The sequence below is a fragment of the Nyctibius grandis genome, chromosome 1, assembly GCF_013368605.1.
Source record: "Nyctibius grandis isolate bNycGra1 chromosome 1, bNycGra1.pri, whole genome shotgun sequence".
NCBI classification, from domain to species: Eukaryota; Metazoa; Chordata; class Aves; order Nyctibiiformes; family Nyctibiidae; genus Nyctibius; species Nyctibius grandis.
This window is the reverse complement of record NC_090658.1, coordinates 92,347,869-92,369,755: the sequence shown is the minus strand read 5'-3', so window position 1 is coordinate 92,369,755 and position 21,887 is coordinate 92,347,869. Positions and strand designations below refer to the sequence as shown.

The 21,887-nt window shown below is 40.7% G+C and overlaps 1 protein-coding gene across 1 annotated transcript in view; it reads right to left on the bottom strand.

The window, feature by feature from the left end:
* The window catches only part of ME1 (malic enzyme 1), a 201,805-nt gene that overhangs the window by 129,518 nt on the left and 50,400 nt on the right, over positions 1-21,887 (bottom strand). The window contains exons 2-3 of the mRNA XM_068407936.1: positions 17,932-18,065; positions 4,779-4,928 (exon numbers count right to left, since the gene is read on the bottom strand). Of these exons, the coding sequence (XP_068264037.1) occupies positions 4,779-4,928; positions 17,932-18,065 (284 nt within the window). The remainder of the gene's footprint in view (positions 1-4,778; positions 4,929-17,931; positions 18,066-21,887) is intronic.

Here is a 21,887-nt window from a genome sequence, read left to right as displayed (position 1 = left end):
AACAAATGTCAATTATCCAGACGAGCTTCAAACCAGTGAGTCAAGTTACTTTGCAGCTGGTTCTCTTGAGAAATGTTGCTTATTCAGACGGTCAGCTGGTCAGTCATGAGTGTTTATTCTATAATTGCAAAATACTGCTTGAGGATGAAAAACATCTCGCCTGAGCCACAGCGTCCTTCTATAATTGTAAGCACATCATGTGAGCCCATATAGTCTTCTAAAAACACGTAAGCGAGTCACAGAAGATGGTCCCATGAGACACCTATCTTTTCGTTATTCCTTGCTCGAAGACATAACTTGTGAGACAGGGGCTTCAAACTCACTTTACAATGTAAAGAAATCTAACTGAATATTTAAAAAAACCTTACAGATTTAAACTGAATAATAAGACATTGCCTTGCAACTTCCAGTGTGATAAATATGATCTGCAGTAATTGCATAATTTTGAATCTATTTACCTATACAAAAAAGTCTAATAGGATTTTTGTTTGACTATGAAATATCAAACATTTTCTGAGCTGTGGGAAGAGACAGTACTAAAAATATTCTGAAAGAAAAACATTCATTTATCAGTAAAGACAGCATTTAGATAGGAGTCAGCATAAAACAGATACACTCATTTCTTACAGATAAGACCTTTTTTTTTTTTAAGGTGATAAGACCATACCTTTTTCCTGAACTGTAACAACTGAAAAAAATCAACCAACAAAAACATGAGAATGTACAGACTGGGCTAAATTTCATATCTTTTACTCCTTTTCTCCTTCTGTATGTTAAATTAAATGCTTATTTTTTCTCCCCTATGAGTTCAACTCATGGAAGGTGCTGATTATGAGGGATACTGGTATATATCGCTCAGTGGTAAGTAACTCACGGTCTAGAATACAATTTCAAACCAAATGAAATCGATTGCTTTGCACTGTTGGTTTCGGAATAACTTAGAAAAGGTTTTTCTTACAAAAAAAATCTCCATAACAGAGCGCAGTGGAAGATCACAAAGTATAGGTATTTCTTAAGCAGCAAAGAGTCTGTCAAAGGGGAAACTTTATAGTCCTTTTCTCTGAGATCTCTAATGAACACCGGAATCAGCTGGGTGGTGTGGGAAGATGAGAGCAGGTAGTAAGATAACATGAATGTAACATTTGGGCTTTTTACGGGGAAGAGTAAACATCCCACTTGGCAGATGGTATTTTGTTCTTAAGAAAAAAAATATTTATGCGAACCTTATTAGGCAGAAGATTGTACGGTTTTCATCCATCTTTATTTAAATGAGTCATTAAAATACTTCTTAAAAAGTAGTGAGGCAATTCAGCAGGACTAGAAACAAAACAGACTTTTATAAATGTCTTCTATGTCTCCCCCAGACAGTCAGTCACATATATAAAGCACACACGTAGTTGGGGAAGCAGCAGACAGATGAATATAGCCAATGCTGACTTCAGTAGCTCAAGAATACAACAACCAAATACCAAAAGACAGATCAGTTAAAACATGATTTTATATTGTCTAAAACATTATTCATTCATTAGTAGCTCAACTGCAGTGAAAAGCACAGTGTGAAATACCAAATTATGGAATGTCCTATAAAGCTATATATTTTTTAAGTTAAATGATAAGGGAAAGAAATTATCTAAGTAGTACCACCTGCCTTGAATTTGCTCATTTTCAATAAGGAAATGAACACTTTTTTTGAAGAAAAAAAATCAGACTTCATTGCAATATTAGTAAATAAAATCATACTTTTAAGAACATACACATATGAGGACGCTCAATGAGCACTTGGATCATCACTGTCACTGTTCAGAATAGCTAAACAAATCATCAGAATGGAAGTTCACTATCCATGCGCCAGAACAACAAGGTTTTTAAAGTAGAACAGAGGAAAATCCATGGGGAACACAGTTAGTACAATGTTATTTATATGCACTAGTAATTTTATACTGCAGTTATTTGCTAAGTTGAGAAAGTTCAGCTTAATTTGCTGAGTTGAGAAAGTTCAGCTTGCTATCCCAAAGCCTGCACAATGTATGTATTACTGCTATTATGCCTTGCTTTTGGAAGCTTTTTATATCATATTTGAAACTAAAAGGAAAATAAAATGTAAGTTTTTGATGACATACATTAATGATTCAAATAAATCCATAAAGTTTTAAAGGCTACTCAATTCTCATTACAGGAGAGGCTGAAGAGTGACTTAGTTGCAGAGTGGAGAACTTGTAAGTTCCTGTTTCCTGGTATATCTGTGCTAACTGTATCTCTATAGTGTAATTTGTTTCAAGTTAACTATACAGATCCACAAATTTATTAGTGACAGAACGACATGAACTAGGATTTTAGTCTTGATATCTAGAGGAGAAAGATTTACGGCATCTTTCTAAGCCCTCTGCAGATAACAATTGCAGCAAACAGAAAAAAAAAAAAAAGGCACAAGTTGAAATCTTTCCTCTCCCTGTCCCTAACTCCCAAATCAGTTTTTTCCCCATGTCTTGAGGGTGCTTAGGATCAGATTGAAGACTGGAGTCCGGGAGTCTGAAAATCTCTAAAGGGGGCTGGTGGGGTGTTTCAACTGCTGTTGCGAGCTGTCTCTCACCAGTTGCAGACTGACACTTAGCTGAACTGTTGTCTAATTTAACAGGGCTTTTTCTCCACAGATGCTCCATAGGTCTCAGGAGAAAATGAAAAGTACATGTATGGGCAGAGGTGTTCCTTTTGCAATGTCCTATACAGCAATGGATATCAAAACAAGGGGAAATGAGACCAGCTTAGGCAAAGACTTAATTTCCAGACACATTTAGCACTTCCTGGAAGGCCAATGAAATCACCATGGTGGTAAATACTGAGGGGAAAAAAGGAGATGACTTCTCTTGCTAGGAGAGGCACCTAAAAGCCGCAGATCATTAAACAGGTTTAAGTAAGCATTCTTGAGGTCTTTTTCAACTTTTTAATGTGTATAGAAGTGGGAATTCTTGTTTTCTGCAGCTGGCCAGAGAGTCCTGACTCATTCTGTCAGTCACAAGGCCAAAATGATTTTTACATTAACAACAACAAAACCTTGAAGCCATAACTCTTCTCCCTCAAATACCTCCTGCTGAAGAATTTGTGAGCAGTCATTTGTTCCCTTTAATCTTCCAAGCGTCTTATTTTCAATCAATGCCTTGACTGTAAAAGCTATTTCTGTTAACAGAGCTATGCACACACAGCTCATTTATCTCTTCCTTCGCCAGAAAATTGTACAGAAGGCTCCAAAGTGGTGTTCCAGTCTGCACTTGGAGGGACTGGTACACATAAGGTTCTCAAACAGCAACCACCATAAATCTCAAACTCTATGGGCTGACATTCAAGGGGCAGAGTGAAACAGAAGCATCTATCCTTCTTTCATACCACTTCCTCATCACTCTATAAGTACAGAGACTGTATGCAGAATAAAAGCACTAGAGTAACCAACCTATGAAACAACAAATTATTAAGCAGTGAGACAGGCGCTTTGATGATTATTGACTATTTTTAGGATATCTGTAGGTACATATATAATTCATCCTTAGTTTGTATACCTATTATTTTTATATATGTATGTATAAAATACCTATAATATAAACATTCATATAAGTAAAAGTCTATACTCTTCAGGTTGCTAAGACAAATCTAAGACCAAGGATCCATTCTTCTGAGTGCAACCTCAGTAAGTTTGCAGACGACACCAAGTTGGGCAGGAGTGTTGTTCTCCTGGAGGGTAGGAAGGCTCTGCAGACGGATCTTGACAGGCTGGATCGATGGGCCGAGGCCAACTGTATGAGGTTCAACAAGGCCAAGTGTCAGGTCCTGCACTTGAGGCACAACAACCCCGTGCACCGCTACAGGCCTGGGGAAGAGTGGCTGGAAAGATGCTTGGTGCAAAAAGGACCTGGGGGTCTTGATCGATGGCCGGCTGAATATGAGCCAGCAGGGGAAGAGAAGTGGTCGTCCCCCTGTACTCAGCACTGGTGAGGCCACACCTCAAATACTGTGTTCAGTTTTGGGCCCCTCACTGCAAGAAAGACATTGAGGTGCTGGAGAGAGTCCAAAGAAGGGCAACGAAGCTGGTGAAGGGTCTGCAGAACAATTCTTATGAGGAGCAGCTGAGGAAACCGGAGTTGTTTAGTCTGGAGAAAAGGAGGCTCAGGGGAGACCTTATCAGTCTCTAGAATTGTCTGAAAGGAGGTTGTAGCGAGGCGGGTGACGGTCCCTTCTCCCAAGTAACAAGTGATAGAACAAGAGGAAATGGCCTCATATTGTGCCAGGGGAGGTTTAGATTGGATATCAGGAAAAATTTCTTCACGGAAAGGGTTATCAAGCAGTGGAACAGGCTGCCCAGGGAAGTGGTGGACACACTGTGGTGGAGGTATTTAAAAGACGAGTAGATGTGGTGCTTAGGGATATTGTTTAGTGGTGGACTTGGTAGTGTTAGGTTAATGGTTGGACTCGATGATCTTAAAGGTCCTTTCCAACCAAAACGATTCTGTGATTCTGTGATTCTCTGGTCTTGTAACATGTAACTAGGACTCCAAAAGAGTCGGTTAATGAGATTAAAAATTTACCCACGTTTTAATACAATTACAACAACCATTTGCCCTCTTAATGCAATACAAATTATTGTTTAATGTAGACTAAAAGTGTAGTTTGAATTATCTCAATTATTGCAGTTTTGGCTTACATTCAGCTATATTAGAAAACCCCTGCAGAAATCTGCCAAGAGGAAAATAAGATACAATTACTTTTATTTGAAGTATAAACTTACATACCTTGGCCTCCGAAATGCTAAACCGTATTGTTGGCAAGCCAGTCCCACAGTGGGAGTATAAACAATGGGCATGAACCTTTCAATGTCAGAAGACAGCACTTTATAGAAAAGCTTTTCATTTCGATCCTGAAGACTCATTAGTAGAATATATCTGTGGACAATTAAATATAATTAGACAGACATCAAGTGAACATACAAAGAAAATTTAGAAATAAAAAGGTGTTTAGATAATTAATTCAAGCTATGTTTGTTCCACAAAAGCCTCTTTCTTGTCTAGAGTATTTAAATTCCTCTTTGTCTTAATAGCACCAATGTTTCAGACACAAAGGATAACAAACTGGTTAAGACACAGAGAAGCTACATCATCACAAGGCTGACATACTCTCCCTACTCAGGAAGCTAATCCCTCTCAGAGACAAAACACTATGTGCTGCAATTGCACAGTCAGTCTCTCAGAACCTAATCCTTACATATCTGTTGTTCCATTTGAAATTAGACCATCATCATGTAAAACTTAAATAAACTCACTCTCTTGCCTAAAAAATTCAATCTAAAAATGTTAGCTTTTTCTACTCTTGCCTTGATATAAATTTCTTCTAAATCCAGGCTAATGTTTCAAGTAAATACTTCACCTGAATACTTTAAGATAAAGCTTTCAAAAACAAAGAACACACATATGCCTTTCGACCCTGAAGTAATGAAATCTGCAATGTTTTATCTCCTAATGGAAATCAATTTTTCATTTCATTTGAAGAAGTTTTAGATTTATTTAAAAAGAAAACCAATGGAAAAAAAAGTCAGAGAAATGAGAGTGAAAAAAGTTCATGCTTAGCTTGACCTACTTTTGACTATCATCACCCTAATATTGAATAAATACACTACTGCTCCAAGATAGCAACGAGGAAGCCAAATTTCAATGCTGACTACAACAGATTATATGAGTCTATGAGTGACTTCAGGTTATACTAGTTCACACAGATATGACTCTGGTCAGTTTGTGAACACTTAATATTTAGGAATTTGATGATCCTAGACTTCACCTCTCTATTAGCTAGTTTTAGTAAGGTTAAGTATTACTTTAAAAATTAAGTAGTCTTCTATACCAGTAGGCTTACGTAAAAACTTTAACCTAATTTGTGTATACAATTTATGTAGTTTTTTTTTTTAATTTACAATGGATTGCTAACTACTTAGACTCAGAAAGTTTAATATGACCATCATTTTATTTCAAAAATGTCAAGGAAATGTATACAACACATTCATTCCAAAAGCATGGAGGTTTGTGTGCTTAAATATTATTCGCATGAACTTTGCTTCAGCATACTCATGCATCACATGCACCAATAAAATCTATTTCATACGTCAGGAAGACACAAATATAGTCAGGTAACTATCTAACAAAGAACAGTTTAGTAAATCTGCATTTGACACTGTCCTGCATGACATCCTTGTCTCTAAATTGGAGAGACATGGACTTGACGGATGGACCACTCAGTGGATAAAGAATGGGCTGGATGGTCGCACTCAAAGAGTTGCGGCCAATGGCTCAATGTTCAAGTGGAGACCAGTGATGAGTGGCGTTCCTCAGGGGTCAGTATTGAGATTAGCACTGCTTAGCATCTTTGTTGGCGACAGGGACAGTGGGATTGAGTGCGCCCCAGCAAGTTTGCTGACGACACCAAGCTGTGTGGTGCACTCGACACGCTGGAGGGAAGGGATACCATCCAGAGGGACCTTGACAGGCCTGAGAGCTGGGCCTGTGCGAACCGCATGAAGTACAACAAGGCCAAGTGCAAGGTCCTGCACGTGGGCTGGGGCAATCCCAAGCACAAATACAGGCTGGGCGGAGAATGGACTGAGAGCAGCCCTGAGGAAAGGACTTCAGGGTGTTGGTTGATGAGAAGCTCCACACGAGCCGGAAATGTGCACTTGCAGCCCAGAAGGTCAATCAGATCCTGAGCTGCATTAAAAGAAGCGTGGCCAGCAGGTCAAGGGAGGTGATTCTGCCCCTCTACTCCACTCTCGTGAGACCCCACCTGGAGTACTGCATCCAGCTCTGGGGTCCCCAACATAAGAAGGACATGGAGCTGTTGGAGCGAGTGCAGAGGAGGGCCACGAAGACGATCAGAGGGCTGCAACACCTCTCCTATGAAGAGAGGCTGAGAGAGTTGGGGCTGTTCAGCCTGGAGAAGAGAAGGCTCCGGGGAGACCTTATAGCAGCCTTCCAGTATCTGAAGGGGGTCTACAGGAAAGCTCAAGAGGGGCTTTTGACAAGGGCATGAAGTGACAGGAGGAGAGGGAATGGTTTTAAACTGAAAGAGGGTAGATTTAGATTAGATATTAGGAAGAAATTATTGACTGTGAGGGTGATGAGACACTGGAACAGGTTGCCCAGAGAAGCTGTGGATGCCCCCTCCCTGGCAGTGTTCAAGGGCAGGTTGGATAGGGCTTTGAGCAATGTGGTCTAGTGGAAGGTGTCCCTGCCCATGGCAAGGAGGTTGGAACTAGATGATCTTTAAGGTCCCTTCCAACCCAAACCATTCTATGATTCTAAGATTTGTTTCGTTCAAGCTTAGCTTTGTATATCCCTGTATATCAGGGAAGCTTTTCTTTCCCGATTCGCTATATAAACCTTTAACAAGCACTATAAGCAAGGCTAGTGCAGCCAGTTCAGCAGCCGTTGACTGTAATGAGGTGACAGAAGTGAGGCAAAGCAGTGTCCCTCCCCTTGTGTCACTAAGGGTACTTTAGACCCTAAACAGATAAAGAGCTAGTAACCAAAGAGTTGAAGGTGTACTCTAAATACCATCACCATAAGGCATCCTGAACCACCTTCCATCATACACATTAGTTTTGAATGTTCTCCAAGGTTAAATTATATCCTGCGCTTGTAGTTCTCTGCTACAAATATACATACATACTAATTTTCTTTCATATTACTACATTTCCCTACCAACTTTTCATTTTCCCATTATTTGATTATGGTATAGCATATCTTTCAGTGCCTTGAATTCTTGGAGTATTTTCTTTATTAAAACCTTTCGACTGTGGACGATTATCCCAACATTTACCTTGAAATACAAGATCATTCGCATATGGTTGTGAATACATTTGAAGACATTTACTTTGTTTACAGAGGATCTTGAAAGTGATGTTAGAGAATATCATGCATACTCTGGCTGCTCTATACCAGAGACTGCAAGCATTCATGCAAGACCCACCATTATGTTTCAAAGCAGTTGCCAGTATTTTTTTTTCTTTTTATTACTTTCATTTAAAATGAGATGTGGCTATTTAAGACTTTAAAATACCTTTTCATCATTCTTTCTTATTACTCAGAGCAAGCCTGCATTTTAAATAGGGTAAAGAAATCTTTTACAGAAGAAATTAAAAGTTTAGCAAAAATCTTCCTCAACTACTCCAAATCAAAAAACTCTTTGCTAAAACTCTCCATTTTGTTTTTACTGTCCTATGGCAATAAACTGGGGTTTTATTTTCTTATTTGCATTTATCATGCCACTTTTATACTCAGGATATGCTAAAGCTGACAGCGGCGGCAGCAGTGACAGCGACTTGAGGTTAGTGCGGGGGCGAGGGCGGCATCGGGCTGTAACCGGGCGGTTTTCGTACTCTTGACCCCCCTGGAGCAGCAGCCCCGAGCTGCTTCCCCCCCACCCCGGACCCGGAGGTTCCTGGCAACGAATCAGGAGAGAAGGGGGCATAGCCGGAAGCACCGCGGGCGATTTAAACGCACCTCCCCCTGTTGATTGGGGGTGGTGATTGACTGGGTGATAAAAAGCCTCCTGGAGGGCAGGGACTAGTCCCTGGCCAGAGGGGAGAGGGAGGCTCAGCAGTGACTGGGTGTGTCCCAGGGCAGGAGAGGCTGCAGCAGTTTGCAGCTCGTTGGGGAGGGTGCTGACTCCCTCCCAGTGCACAAGGCAAGGAAGGTGCCAAGGAGCTGTGAACCAGGGGTGGCACCAACAGGTATTTCCCAGCTCAGTGAAAGAACAATAGTATCTACCCGGCGGAAGAAGACCAAAATGGATGTGGGAACCCAGACAGAGCTCCCACAGAAGGAGGCGATGGTGCAGGTTGCCGGCTGCAGGGAATGCTACAGCATCTCTGTGGTGTCAGGGGGCTGTGTGCGCTGTGAGCAGGTAGATGATCTGCTCGGCCGAGCGGCACAGCTGCAAAGCCAGGTTGAAAGGCTTCAAGCTGAAGTAGAAAGGCTTAGGAGCATTCGGGAGGCTGAAATGGAGATAGACTGGCGGAGCCAGGCTCTGCCCTCCCTGCAACAAAAATGGGAGCACCTGCCGGAGAGCTCCCAGGATCGAGGGACAACTGTACTCTGCCCCTCTCAGGTGGAAAACAATAACCTAGAGGAGAGGAGTGAGTGGAGGCAAGTCTATGGCCATGGCAAAAGGCGAGTGCCCTCCTTGGCTACCTTGCCTCCACAGGTGCCTCTGAGCAATAGATATGAAGCCCTAGTGGAATACAGCTGGTCCAATGGGGATGTGGTGGAGAGGCAACCTATATCAGAGGTCCCACCACAGTCAGAAAAACCTGACAGGTGTATAGCTACCTCCTCCACAAGGAAGAAGAGAAGAGTTTTAGTGGTTGGAGACTCCTTCCTAAAGGGATCTGAGGGCCCAATATGCAGAGCTGACCTCCATCACAGGGAGGTCTGCAGCCTGCCTGGAGCCCAAATCGGGGATATCACCAGGCAACTCCCCAACCTGGTGAAGGCCACAGACTACTACCCCCTGCTGATCTTCCAGACAGGTGGGGAAGAAGCTGAATCCCACAGTCTGAGCGGGATGAAGAAAGACTACAAGGCCCTAGGACGGTTGGTAAAAGAGTCTGGGGCATAAGTTGTTTTCTCCTCCCTCCTTCCATTTTCAGGGGATGACGTGGGATGGAATAGTAGGATTCTCTCTATTAATGCCTGGCTACGAGACTGGTGCTACAGGCAGGGCTTTGGCTTCTTTGATAATGGCTGGTTTTATAAGACACCAGGCGTGACCGTAATACATGGGAAGGGTTTATGTCGTAGGGGCAAAAGGGTTCTGGGACAGGAATTAGCAGGGCTCATTCGGAGAGCTTTAAACTAGATTCGAAGGGGGATGGGGTAGTAGCTGGGCTTGCACCACTGGGGCAACGCTCTAGTGTTGAGGTAGACCAGGAGGCCTCCCATCCCCCTGGGGTGAAATCGGTGTGCTCAGCTCGCTCCCTGAAATGCCTGTACACCAATGCACGCAGCATGGGGAATGAACAGGAGGAGTTAGAAATCCGTGTTCGGTCGGGGGGTTATGATTTAGTGGCAATTACAGAGACTTGGTGGGACGCCTCGCATGACTGGAATGTGGTCATGGATGGCTATGTCCTGTTCAGGAAAGACAGGCCACTAAGGAGAGGTGGTGGAGCTGCTCTTCACATGAGTGAGCAACTAGAATGTATTGAGTTCTGTCCAGGGGCGGATCAGGAGCGAGTTGAGAGTTTGTGGGTGCGAATTAAGGGGCAGGCTGGCAGGGGTGATACTGTTGTGGGTGTCTATTACAGGCCACCGGATCAGGATGAGGAGGGTGATGAGGCCTTCTACAGGCAGCTGAGAGCAGTCTCACAATTACAGGGCCTGGTTGTCCTGGGGGATTTCAACTACCCTGATATTTGCTGGGAGGCCTACTCAGCCAGCCATCCTCAGTCCAGGAGGTTCCTCCAGTGCATTGATGATAACTTGCTGATGCAAATGGTGGATGAGCCAACTAGGAGAGGAGTGCTGCTGGATCTTATCCTCACTAACAAGGAGGGTCTGGTTGAAGCGGTGAAGGTTGAGGGCAGCCTTGGCTGTAGCGACCATGAGATGATAGAGTTCAGGATCTCATGTGGCAGGAACAGAATAGCTAGCAGAATCACAACCCTGGACTTCAGGAGGGCCAACTTTGGCCTTTTCAAGCAATTGCTAGGGGAAATCCCATGGGACAGGGTACTAGAAGGTAAGGGGGCCCAAGATAGTTGGTTAGCATTCAAGGACTGCTTCTTCCGAGCTCAAGATCAGAGCATCCCAACAGGTAGGAAGTCAAGGAAGGGTACCAGGAGACCTGCATGGTTAAACAGGGAACTGCTGGGCAAACTCAAGTGGAAGAAGAGGGTGTACAGATCATGGAAGGAGGGGCTGGCCACTTGGGAGGAATATAAGTCTGTTGTCAGAGGATGTAGGGAGGCAACTAGGAAAGCTAAGGCCTCCTTGGAATTAAACCTTGCAAGAGAGGTCAAGGACAACAGAAAGGGCTTCTTCAAATACATTGCAGGTAAAGCCAACACTAGAGGCAACGTAGGCCCACTGATGAATGAGGTGGGGGCCCTGGAGACAGAGGATAAAAAGAAGGCCGAGTTACTGAATGTCTTCTTTGCCTCTGTCTATACTGCTGGAGGCTGTCCTGAGGAGCCCCGGAGCCCTGAGGCCTCAGAAGAAGTCAGGATAGAGGAGGAATCTGTCTTGGTTGATGAGGGCTGGGTCAGGGACCAATTAAGCAACCTGGACGTCCATAAATCCATGGGCCCTGATTGGATGCACCCGCGGGTGCTGAGGGAGCTGGCGGAAGTCATTGCTAGGCCACTCTCCATCATCTTTGCTAAGTCGTGGGCAATGGGAGAGGTGCCTGAGGACTGGAGGAAAGCAAATGTCACTCCAGTCTTCAAAAAGGGCAAGAAGGAGGACTCGGGTAACTATAGACCGGTCAGCCTCACCTCCATCCCCGGAAAGGTGATGGAACAACTTGTCCTTGGTGCTGTCTCTAGGCACATCAAGGATAGGGGGATCATTAGGGGCACTCAGCATGGCTTCACCAAGGGGAAGTCATGCTTAACCAACTTGATAGCCTTTTATGAGGACACAGCCTGGTGGATAGATGATGGTAAAGCTGTGGATGTGGTCTATCTCGATTTCAGTAAAGCGTTTGACACGGTCTCCCACAGCATCCTCGCAGCTAAACTGAGGAAGTGTGGTCTGGATGATCGGGTAGTGAGGTGGATTGTGAACTGGCTGAAGGAAAGAAGCCAGAGAGTGGTGGTCAATGGGACAGAGTCCAGTTGGAGGCCTGTGTCTAGCGGAGTCCCTCAAGGGTCGGTACTGGGACCAGTACTAGTCAATATATTCATTAATGACTTGGATGAGGGATTAGAGTGCACTGTCAGCAAGTTCGCTGATGACACAAAACTGGGAGGAGTGGCTGACACAACGGAAGGCTGCGCAGCCTTTCAGAGAGACTCAGACAGGCTGGAGAGTTGGGCGGGGAGAAATTTAATGAAATATAACAAGGGCAAGTGTAGAGTCCTGCATCTGGGCAAGAACAACCCCATGTATGAGTACAAGTTGGGGGCAGACCTGTTGGAGACCAGCGTAGGGGAAAGGGACCTGGGGGTCCTAGTGGACAGCAGGATGACCATGAGCCAGCAAGGTGCCCTTGTGGCCAAGAAGGCCAATGGCATCCTGGGGTGTATTAGAAGGGGTGTGGTCAGCAGGTCAAGAGAGGTTCTCCTCCCCCTCTACTCTGCCCTGGTGAGGCCGCATCTGGAATATTGTGTCCAGTTCTGGGCCCCTCAGTTCAAGAAGGACAGGGAACTGCTAGAGAGAGTCCAGCGCAGAGCCACGAAGATGATTAAGGGAGTGGAACATCTCCCTTATGAGGAGAGGCTGAGGGAGCTGGGTCTCTTTAGCTTAGAGAAGAGGAGACTGAGGGGTGACCTCATCAATGTTTATAAATATGTAAAGGGCAAGTGTCATGAGGATGGAGCCAGGCTCTTCTCAGTGACATCCCTTGACAGGACAAGGGGCAATGGATGCAAGCTGGAACACAGGAGGTTCCACATAAACATGAGGAAAAACTTCTTTACGGTGAGGGTGACCGAACACTGGAACAGGCTGCCCAGAGACGTTGTGGAGTGTCCTTCTCTGGAGACATTCAAAACCCGCCTGAATGCGTTCCTGTGTGATATGGTCTAGGCAATCCTGCCCCGGCAGGGGGATTGGACTAGATGATCTTTCGAGGTTCCTTCCAATCCCTAACATTCTGTGATTCTGTAAAGAAATTGCAAAGATAATAACTGCATACTACTTATATTTTCAAATATTACATACTTGGCCATATCTAAATCAGTGTAAGAAATATTGTTATAAAGTGAAAAATATTTCTAGAGAAGCGCAATTTTGGTCAGAAGGCTACTTTTCAGTGGCAGATACAAAATATCTCTTTTTTCTCAGCATAGTAACTTGCTTAGGGGTATCAACTTTCTCAAAAATTCTTTCTTAAGGGGAAAACCAAAAATGCTTCATCCTCAATGTGGTCTTGGTTATAATGCATTAGACAACAAGTCTGCATCTTTTAGCAACATCCAGGTAATCTACACAACTAAAAGCATGAAGTAGTTTTCAGCATTGTGTTTTAAAAAAAGATATATTTAAAATGCAGTATTTCATGGAATCTTTTACTGAAGCCCACGTTTAATTGAAAACATAGTGAAAACAAGCAATAAAACACTGAGAACAATCATTTGTGCTATAAAAAGGGAGAAAAATATTTTCTGTCCTCAGAAAAGCAGTCTTGAATGAAGATTTCAGGGAAGAGTTTCAGAGGAGGAAAACCAAGGTCTGGCAAGTAAGACCAAGGGGATTGCCAAGCATTCAAATTTCAGTATGTCACTTTTCCCCCCTTGCCTTTACTTCACCTAAGAACTTTTTCATGCTACTCTGCTATTACAAAGGGAATTAAATACAGTAGCAGCAAAAGGATATAAAAGAAATGTCATCCAAAATCCAAAAGAAAACTGGTATAACTACCAGAAAATTACTGATAATTTCTTAGGATAACTGGGCCTACTATCACTCTCATGAATTTTACAAGGTAAAATGGAATGTTAAAAAAAAAACAGCCCAAAGTCTGTTTTCTCTTTATCTTGCAAAACATGAGAGCAAACAAAGGAAAGTGGGAGGAAAGACTATTATTTTTAACCTGTGTAAGATACTTAGCTCCATTACTTTGCATCATAAGTATCTATATAGAAATGCTATAAAAGATAGCGAACTTTAAGAAAAAACAAAATAACACAGCATTCTCAGGAAAAGTGATCTGATTGCACCTCTCCTAACGTCCACACATCCAGTATAACCTTTTACCAGTGTGACTCTTTGAAGAAAGAAAGGCCCAAACGGAAGATGTGGCTGTGACAGAGGCAACAATTTCAGTGTCAACAGAGAGCAAGAAGAAAGAGAATTAGGAACATACAGGGAAAAAAAAGATTAAATTACTTGCAGAATCCATTGCAGCTTTTCCAAATTAAGCTAGAGGAATAGAATTATTTCCTGTTATTGGCCTCCTTTTTGCCAAGCATACCAGGCAATATATTTGCTGCTGTTTCACATTCATTTTCCATATGAACTCTTGGTATGTCAGAGCACAGCAATTCCACACTGCAAGTCAGCAAAGGAGTTTCAGCCGTGCCAAAACATGTCATGCCACGGTATTCTCAGCTTAGCTTTATGAATTTGCACACACCCTCTTTCCAATCAAAACCAGGGCAAGCTACAATCCTGCCAGTGTAAGAGGCTGTCACACACAGCATTAATGTTTCATCAGACAATACCCTTCTGTCTAAGGTACTTAACACCTCCTACTTCTGCAATGTTCAAATGCTTGTACTTCATCTTTTGTACACGGACATAAAACACACAGGTATACACCCACCACTAAATCCTAGCTCTAGGAGGAAAACAATAGCTTCCCTTTATCTCTTTCCAATCACTGCTCCTGTGAGCGCGAAGACTATGACAGATGCATACTGGAATAAATGTTTTATTTCTAGAATTAGTACATCTCCAGTCAGTAGAAGGCAACAGCTGCATGCTCTTTTGCAAGGTTGTCCTTGAGCACCTGCCTGTACAGTGAGCACTGCGATTTTTTTTTCCCCATGTTCCAACTGAAACAGTCAATGTCCTCTGGCATTCTCCACCAGGGAAGGTATTCAAGGCGTATCTGCAGCAGGATCACAGTCACTCTTCGCTTTAAAATGTTTCGATAAGAGTGTGAGTCTAGGAGACCAGAGTTCACATATTGCCTTGAAGGACAGGGGTCTTTTTATTCAAAAATACTTCTGAGCTCCCACACATGTAATGCACATGTTCTAAGAGCAGGAACTCTACTGACATACTCCAATAAAATTTTCAGACACTTGACTTATAAACACAGCTGCAAATCACATTTTCCACGTGCAAGTTTTTGCACACTCAATTCACACAAGCGTTTTATCTCTGCAAAGGAGTCCAAGATGTCACCATTGATAGACTTCAAAGAGAAGTTATCATCTTCTGCATGCAAATGTTACCAACTCTTTCAATCAGTGGTCTTAAATGTAAACCTACATATGTAACGTGCAAATTACTTTATTTTGCTAAAAACTGGAGAAAACACCACAGCGATATAATGCCCCACCAATACAAGAGGAAAATATCTTTTTATTAAAGCACAGCATGACATGAATAGTCAATTTAGGTCTGCTGGGTGTTCACACATAATACAAATATGATGTCTTAAAGAAACAATTTCATTTGGGGGGGAACTTGTGGATTTATATAATTTTAAGTGCTTAAGGGCCAACCTGATTTAATTTACACACATTTGCATTGATCCAAGATTACCCCTGAAAGCTTGTTTCTCAACTGCTATGGACCTGCGTTACAAAATCGTAGACTAGCTGAGGCTGGAAGGGACCTCTGGAGATTGCCTCATCCAATCCTCTGCTCAAAGCAGAGTCAACTAGACCTGGCTGCCCAGGACCACGTTCAGTCAGGTTTTGAATATCTCTGAGGATGTAGACTCCAGTCCAGCTTATCCAGCATTATAAATGGAAACACACTGTTTATTCTGAGTATAAGGGGAAGGAGAAGATAAAAATACTCAGACCAAAAGATATGGTTGAGAAAATATCACTGTCACATGCCACAGAATAAGACTGGGAAATAAACACAACTTTTAATTTTTTTTCTTATGTTAATTACTAAATGCTTACAATATTTTAACTAGTGATCACGTTAGTGAGAAAAAAGCCTAACTTTTAATAGTTTCAAGTTATTTCTATGAACCAAAGACTTACTAGTTTTCTCAGCTGAAGCACATCACTAAAACCCTATTTAACAACAACAAATTTGTACTGCAAAGCTGCACAGTACAATATAACCTTTATACTAAAAAAGGCATTATAAAAAACACTGGCTTTATGGTATAAAATGGCAAGCTACAGTCTAATGCTCAAGACACATGGATGTAATATTGTAATGTTTGAGCTTCTGTTTTAAGAATGTGTGGTCACAGGAGCAGGAAACAAATTTCTTCCTTACCCAACAATTTATTTGGAAAAGAGAAAATGCAAAAGAAGACTCATAGGTGGGAAATAATGATATTGAGGTTTTGTTTAATTAATTATATACAGACATTAAGCTTCACAGGGACAGATTTGGAAAAAAAAATTATCTGAAGCAAATGGCATCTGGAAAATATATTATTCACATTTATTTGTAAATATATCTATATTTATTTATACTTGTGTATTATTTGTGTCTATCATATGTGAATTAAGTGTACTTTAGGGGAAAAAAGTTCCTTTCCTCCCCCACTTCCCAGACAGAGATTTTTCTTTTCTTTCCTTTCTTTTAACACAATAAAGAAAGATTTCTGCAAAGTATTCCCACAATACTCAGACAGTTATTTTTGTTTGATGATTCCCACTGCGATCAAAACTTCAGTATATTGTGCTTTATTGTGGTTCAAATGCCACACCATTCAAACTTTCAATACTCTGTCATTTAAACCTGATAGATTATTTCTTTTTTCCTTTCCTGCAGAAATTTTTCATTTTGGCAAAGAGCCATTTAAATATCCACATTTTTTTGCTAATAAACAAAGAATTAAGATTTGGAAATACTGCTACTCTCCTCTTGAATTTCACATAGCTAGACCTGAAACTTAAAATCTGTGATGTTCTGAGAAACACAAGTGCTTTTCTCCTATGACCTGAAGTCGGAGCAAAATTTCTTTGCTAGTTGTGACACACATACAACAATGGGGTAAAAGGCCTATTTTCTTCCTGCTTTTAAGTTACAAGTGAATAGAAATTCCAGCAATTCAAGTAGAAACAAACAATTGAAACAGCCTTGAAGTCTCAAATGTCCTGAAACATATGAAACAACAAGCTGTATCATGAAGGGACTACTTCAAGGCAGAGGGGACAAGAGGAGATGGGTAGAGAAGGACAGAGAAATTTTGCTCCTATGGTAACGTCAGTGGTTGAAGCAGAGGTCTCCATGAAATTTTACGCTTTGCTACACATAGGGACTCAGACTAAAACATTCAAGCCTGGGAAGCTACTACTCTGTGACAACTGATAATGCCCTCCCTGACAGCACTGCAGGATAGTTAACCTAGAACAGATACCACAATCATGAGCTCCTCACTTACAAGGAAGGCTGTGCTCATCCTATCTGCCTCCATAAAAAACAAAGGTTGTGGCAACTTTAAATTATAAAAAAGCCTTGCCACCAACAGACAGGTATTACATGCAGATAACAAGACAACCCACAACAGAGAAAAGCAAGGCACGAGGGATAAAGGAATAGTGTTTTGTTCCAGGGCCTATAAAACACTTAGGGAAAAAAAAAACAAACATTTGAGTATTCATAAATGTTTAAAGCCCTCCCCAGCTTTTTTCTTTAAAAAAAACAAACACAACAACACTATATTACATACTAATTTTATAATATTTTATAAATGTATATATTTGATTTAATGCATATGTATCTATATGCATGTAAAGACATTACTGACTTTTACTTTCACACGAGTTCGCTTGCTTCTGATGACCTTTGTATCATTTGGCTATTGAAATAATGAGTTCATATGAACAGCACTGGAATATCAAAATTTAAAATTAGGAGTTGATTTTTTTGAAGAAAGCATTCTAGCAAAAGTATATATTTAGCTTAATGATTCCCAATCATCAACCACCACAGCTTGAAAAAAAATATACAAAATTTCATCTACTGTGATAAAAAAAATAAAGGACTCATGGTTTGATAAATAGGATGAAGTTTCATAGTCATACTTTACCTGTCTAGGTCAGATGTCAGCCTTTCAAAATTCTTAAGAATACTATAAACCTGGGCATCTTGACCAACAAAGCAAGGTGGCAATAATCCATGAATATTCAACTGTTGCCTCTCCTCCAAGGTAAAAGCCATGCCCTGAAAAAAGAAAAATAAAAAACATGTATACATATACATGAGAGATATTCCTTTTATGAAAATTCTGAAGCAAAATATAGCACAGGTAAAGTCAGCATCAGAAAAACTATTCAATATTAAACAGAATTAACAACTATGCAATGATTTTGGGAAAAGTTTTTATTGAGTCATAAGAGAACAGGCCTGTACAGTACAATAACTCCATCCCAGCACAGAATTAGTTAAGGTCTTCTGACACTACAAGACTATTACCTGCAAAATTATAATTTACAGATGAAGAAGAGAGCAGCAGTATATTCTCACTCACTCATTTGTTTGGCTACCCTCTAAACATAAAGCATGGATAATGTTCATTTTCAGTGTAAACATTATTCTTTTAATATCTGGAAATTTTTCAAGATCTTGGTTATCTATCTCAGATGTTCATGTGAATTTTTAGCAGAACTCTGTGGTACAATAAAGTCATCACTATCATTTTACAGTCAAAGAGCCTGGTCCAGCACCTAGTGAAGTCAGACAATAGAAACATGGCCACAGCGAGTTCAATGCAAACTTATTTTGTTTTTCAAATTCACATTCAGTTACAGTACGAAAAATCTGTTCAGACTTACTGGATTTCCTTATTGCATCCAGAAAAGACATTTAAAAGTATTTAGTGTGTTACATGGACAGTCACAGAATGCTTAACACTTAAATCCAGCTTGTGGATCGGCAGACTGCCAAGTAGTTGTTCTTTAATGAGGTCTGTCTGTCTAAAACATCTTCAGAAATTACCCAAGCTATTGTAAGAAAAAGGATGCCTTTACAGCAGAAACATGACCGTGGGTTTAGAATACTAGTAACAAGCCCTCTGACTCCTGAAGTTTTACTTTGCTGTGGTAACTACAGCCAGGCAGGACTGACGGACAGGATCAGACCTTTGATAGTTTTAGAGGATAAAAAGGAATGTCAGAGGAGTTTCTGCCATATATGACCTATGAAATCTATGCGTTTGTTTCACACTATAGCCACTGGCTCGTGGCTCCACAGACGTGTTAGAGCTCTCCTTTAGCATCATGCCTGCACTGCTTCCACTCCAGAATCAGTACTGGCAGATCTGCAAGTGTCTTTGAGGTGTCTCTTGCATTAACGCCAAAAATGTCTATAATCTTCACAAAATGCTTATGTAGCTTAAACATATTCAAAAGTTAATGTACTAGAGGTTAGATAGCATTTATTACTCTACCAAAAATACATATGTGTGTGTGTGCATACACATATACAAACAAGCCATTAGACCGTTGCCTAATATTCTGCATCTATCGTACAACTAGATACAAAACACTTTTTTTCTTATGAAAAAAATATTTGAGAAAATGCCTTGGGAGATATGAAAGAGGAAAAAATGGCAATTTAGTGTTTCTGCATTTACTCTCCTATGGAAAATAAATGGTACTAAGATACTACCTCTATAAATATACTTCTAAAATTTCTTTCTTGATGCTACCACTAGAATTAGCTAGGTCAACAAATGATGGGGAAAACCAGGTAAAGCAAGAGCACAAATACAAAAGGCATCATTTAGCGTACATTTGCATTACTCCTGCCTTTTCAAGAGAAAAAAATCACGGTCCTTTACACAATGCCATTACTGCCTTTCGCACAACACCTAGTGAGTGATACAACTTAATAAATTCATACCAGTTAGCTTGGACAGGCTTCATTTTTTTTTCAGAAATATTCACCTCACCAGACTTATTCTTCAGAACAAAAAATATACTATAAAATCTTCCTGTCTCTTACTATTCTACACTTCTTACACCATTTTTAATCTAAATCATTTTCATGTGGTTATGTCATTGTTGCTTGGAAAAAAGTGGAAAAAAAAAAACCCCAAAGCAGCCCCACAACACTACCCGCACTGAAATGCCATTAATCAAATTGTTACCCTTAAGGGAAAGGATGACTCAAAAAAAAGGAAAAGAAAAATTTCATAATGAACACTTTACAGAACATCAAACATTTCCAGAACATGCTTCTCCCACACATAAAAATGGAGGGAAACCAAGTTTAATAAAGGTCAGTACTGTTTTGCTATAGTTTTCCATGCACGCAAGACATACACAAACCCTGTTTTTTCTTGTCCCTACATGGATTTTCTGTGGCCAAAGATATCATGAGGGTCTTCAGACGCTATCACATTTTGAATGACCATGGAAGAAGGGAGAGTCAGTGCTCCTCACGAGTTTATTCAAAGTTGATCCCTCTTATCTCCAGTAGACTTTTTTTGGCTTAAAAAACCACATAAATGCTGTGCATGTGTGCTCACACACACACATACTTCAGCATCAATTCCAAATGGTTGGACTTTAGTGAGTTGCATAGTTTTATTGGATCTTTCAGTGCTGGCAATAAAGTGGCAATCTAATTATTCTCTGTCTCTCTCCTTTCCCCTGTTTCTATTAGTCAAATTTTCTGAAAGAAAAAAATTCAAAAAGTCTATGTTTGCCTTCATGTTAGGAATAAGATATGGAATATGATAGGGTTTCCCCTCTACCTGGAAAATACATATTTTTTAAAAACAGAGACATGAAAAGTTGATACATCTTGCCAAGTGCCTTTTTTAAAAAGTACTTTGTCTGGAATAGCACATTTTCCACATATTGCTAGAGCTCCTACAGTAAGTGTTAATTTCTTTTGGGCATTCCTACAAAAATACAGCACTCATCTACACCTCCTATGCTACATAGTTTTAAAATTCTTTACTTGCATACTCTTCTTTGGCACAGATATTATGAATTTTTCTAATTTTTAAGATGGAATGTTGGTTCCTTTTTTCTCCCTCAGATATCGTGTATGCTCAAAAGAAAAGAATGCTCATTAAAACATATTTCCTGATGGTTTAATACAAGAAGGCCATTTTATGCAATAAATGTATGCTATTTCATCTGCTTATAATAAGAAGAGCTCAAGTACATAAGTTTTGTGGTTTATGTCTAGATTTCTTGCACTAGCTTCTCAGATTTTCTTTTCTACATCAGAATTCTTATTTTTTCCTGTTTGAAGTGCTGTTTCCCAGCCATCCAGCAGAGAGGGCTCTAGGTCCAGCTTGGTTTACATACTCTTTTCCTGAGAGCCACATTTTGTGCACACCTGGATGGGACAGACTTCCATCATCTAAAGTGCACCCCAACTATAATAAAAGATATGGACATTTTTATTTTGCCCTCTGTATTACAAATAAATTGTCCAAGAAGAACGACAGTGTGACAATCTAAAAGCAACACAAGGGCCAGAGACTGCAACCGTATTAACCTTTGCCTAATTTGTTTTGATTTATTCACTGCTTTATGCCTTCAAAAGTTAACATATACATCACGGAGGTGAAAAGTATAGTTATTATTAAGCCTCCCAGGTAGGAGTTTGCAGCTCTTCAAGGGTTATGTTTAATATGCTTCTTTATATGCTCTGGTTTTGGTAAAGCTAAGTTGTTCTTCTGCCACCTCATTATCTTCCTGTCTCACAAACCTTTTGGCAGAACTGTTGGGTTGGATTTTTTTATTGCTGCTTTGACACAAAAGCCCTCTTGTATTCTCAGTTGTACAGAAAGCTCTCTGAGTTTGTTTTTTTCATTTTCAAGAAGTTCAATTCATTGCAAATACATTTAATTCTGAATTAATCTCTCCATTTGTAATGTTGTGAAGTTTTGTAATTGTAGCAGTGATTTCTGTTACTGCACATTGCTCAGTATTCTTTCATTATTTAACTCTGCCCTCTATCATTTCCCCCAAAACCCCTCAACTACAAGGTTGTTTTAGTGCAATCACATGTACATCAATTCTC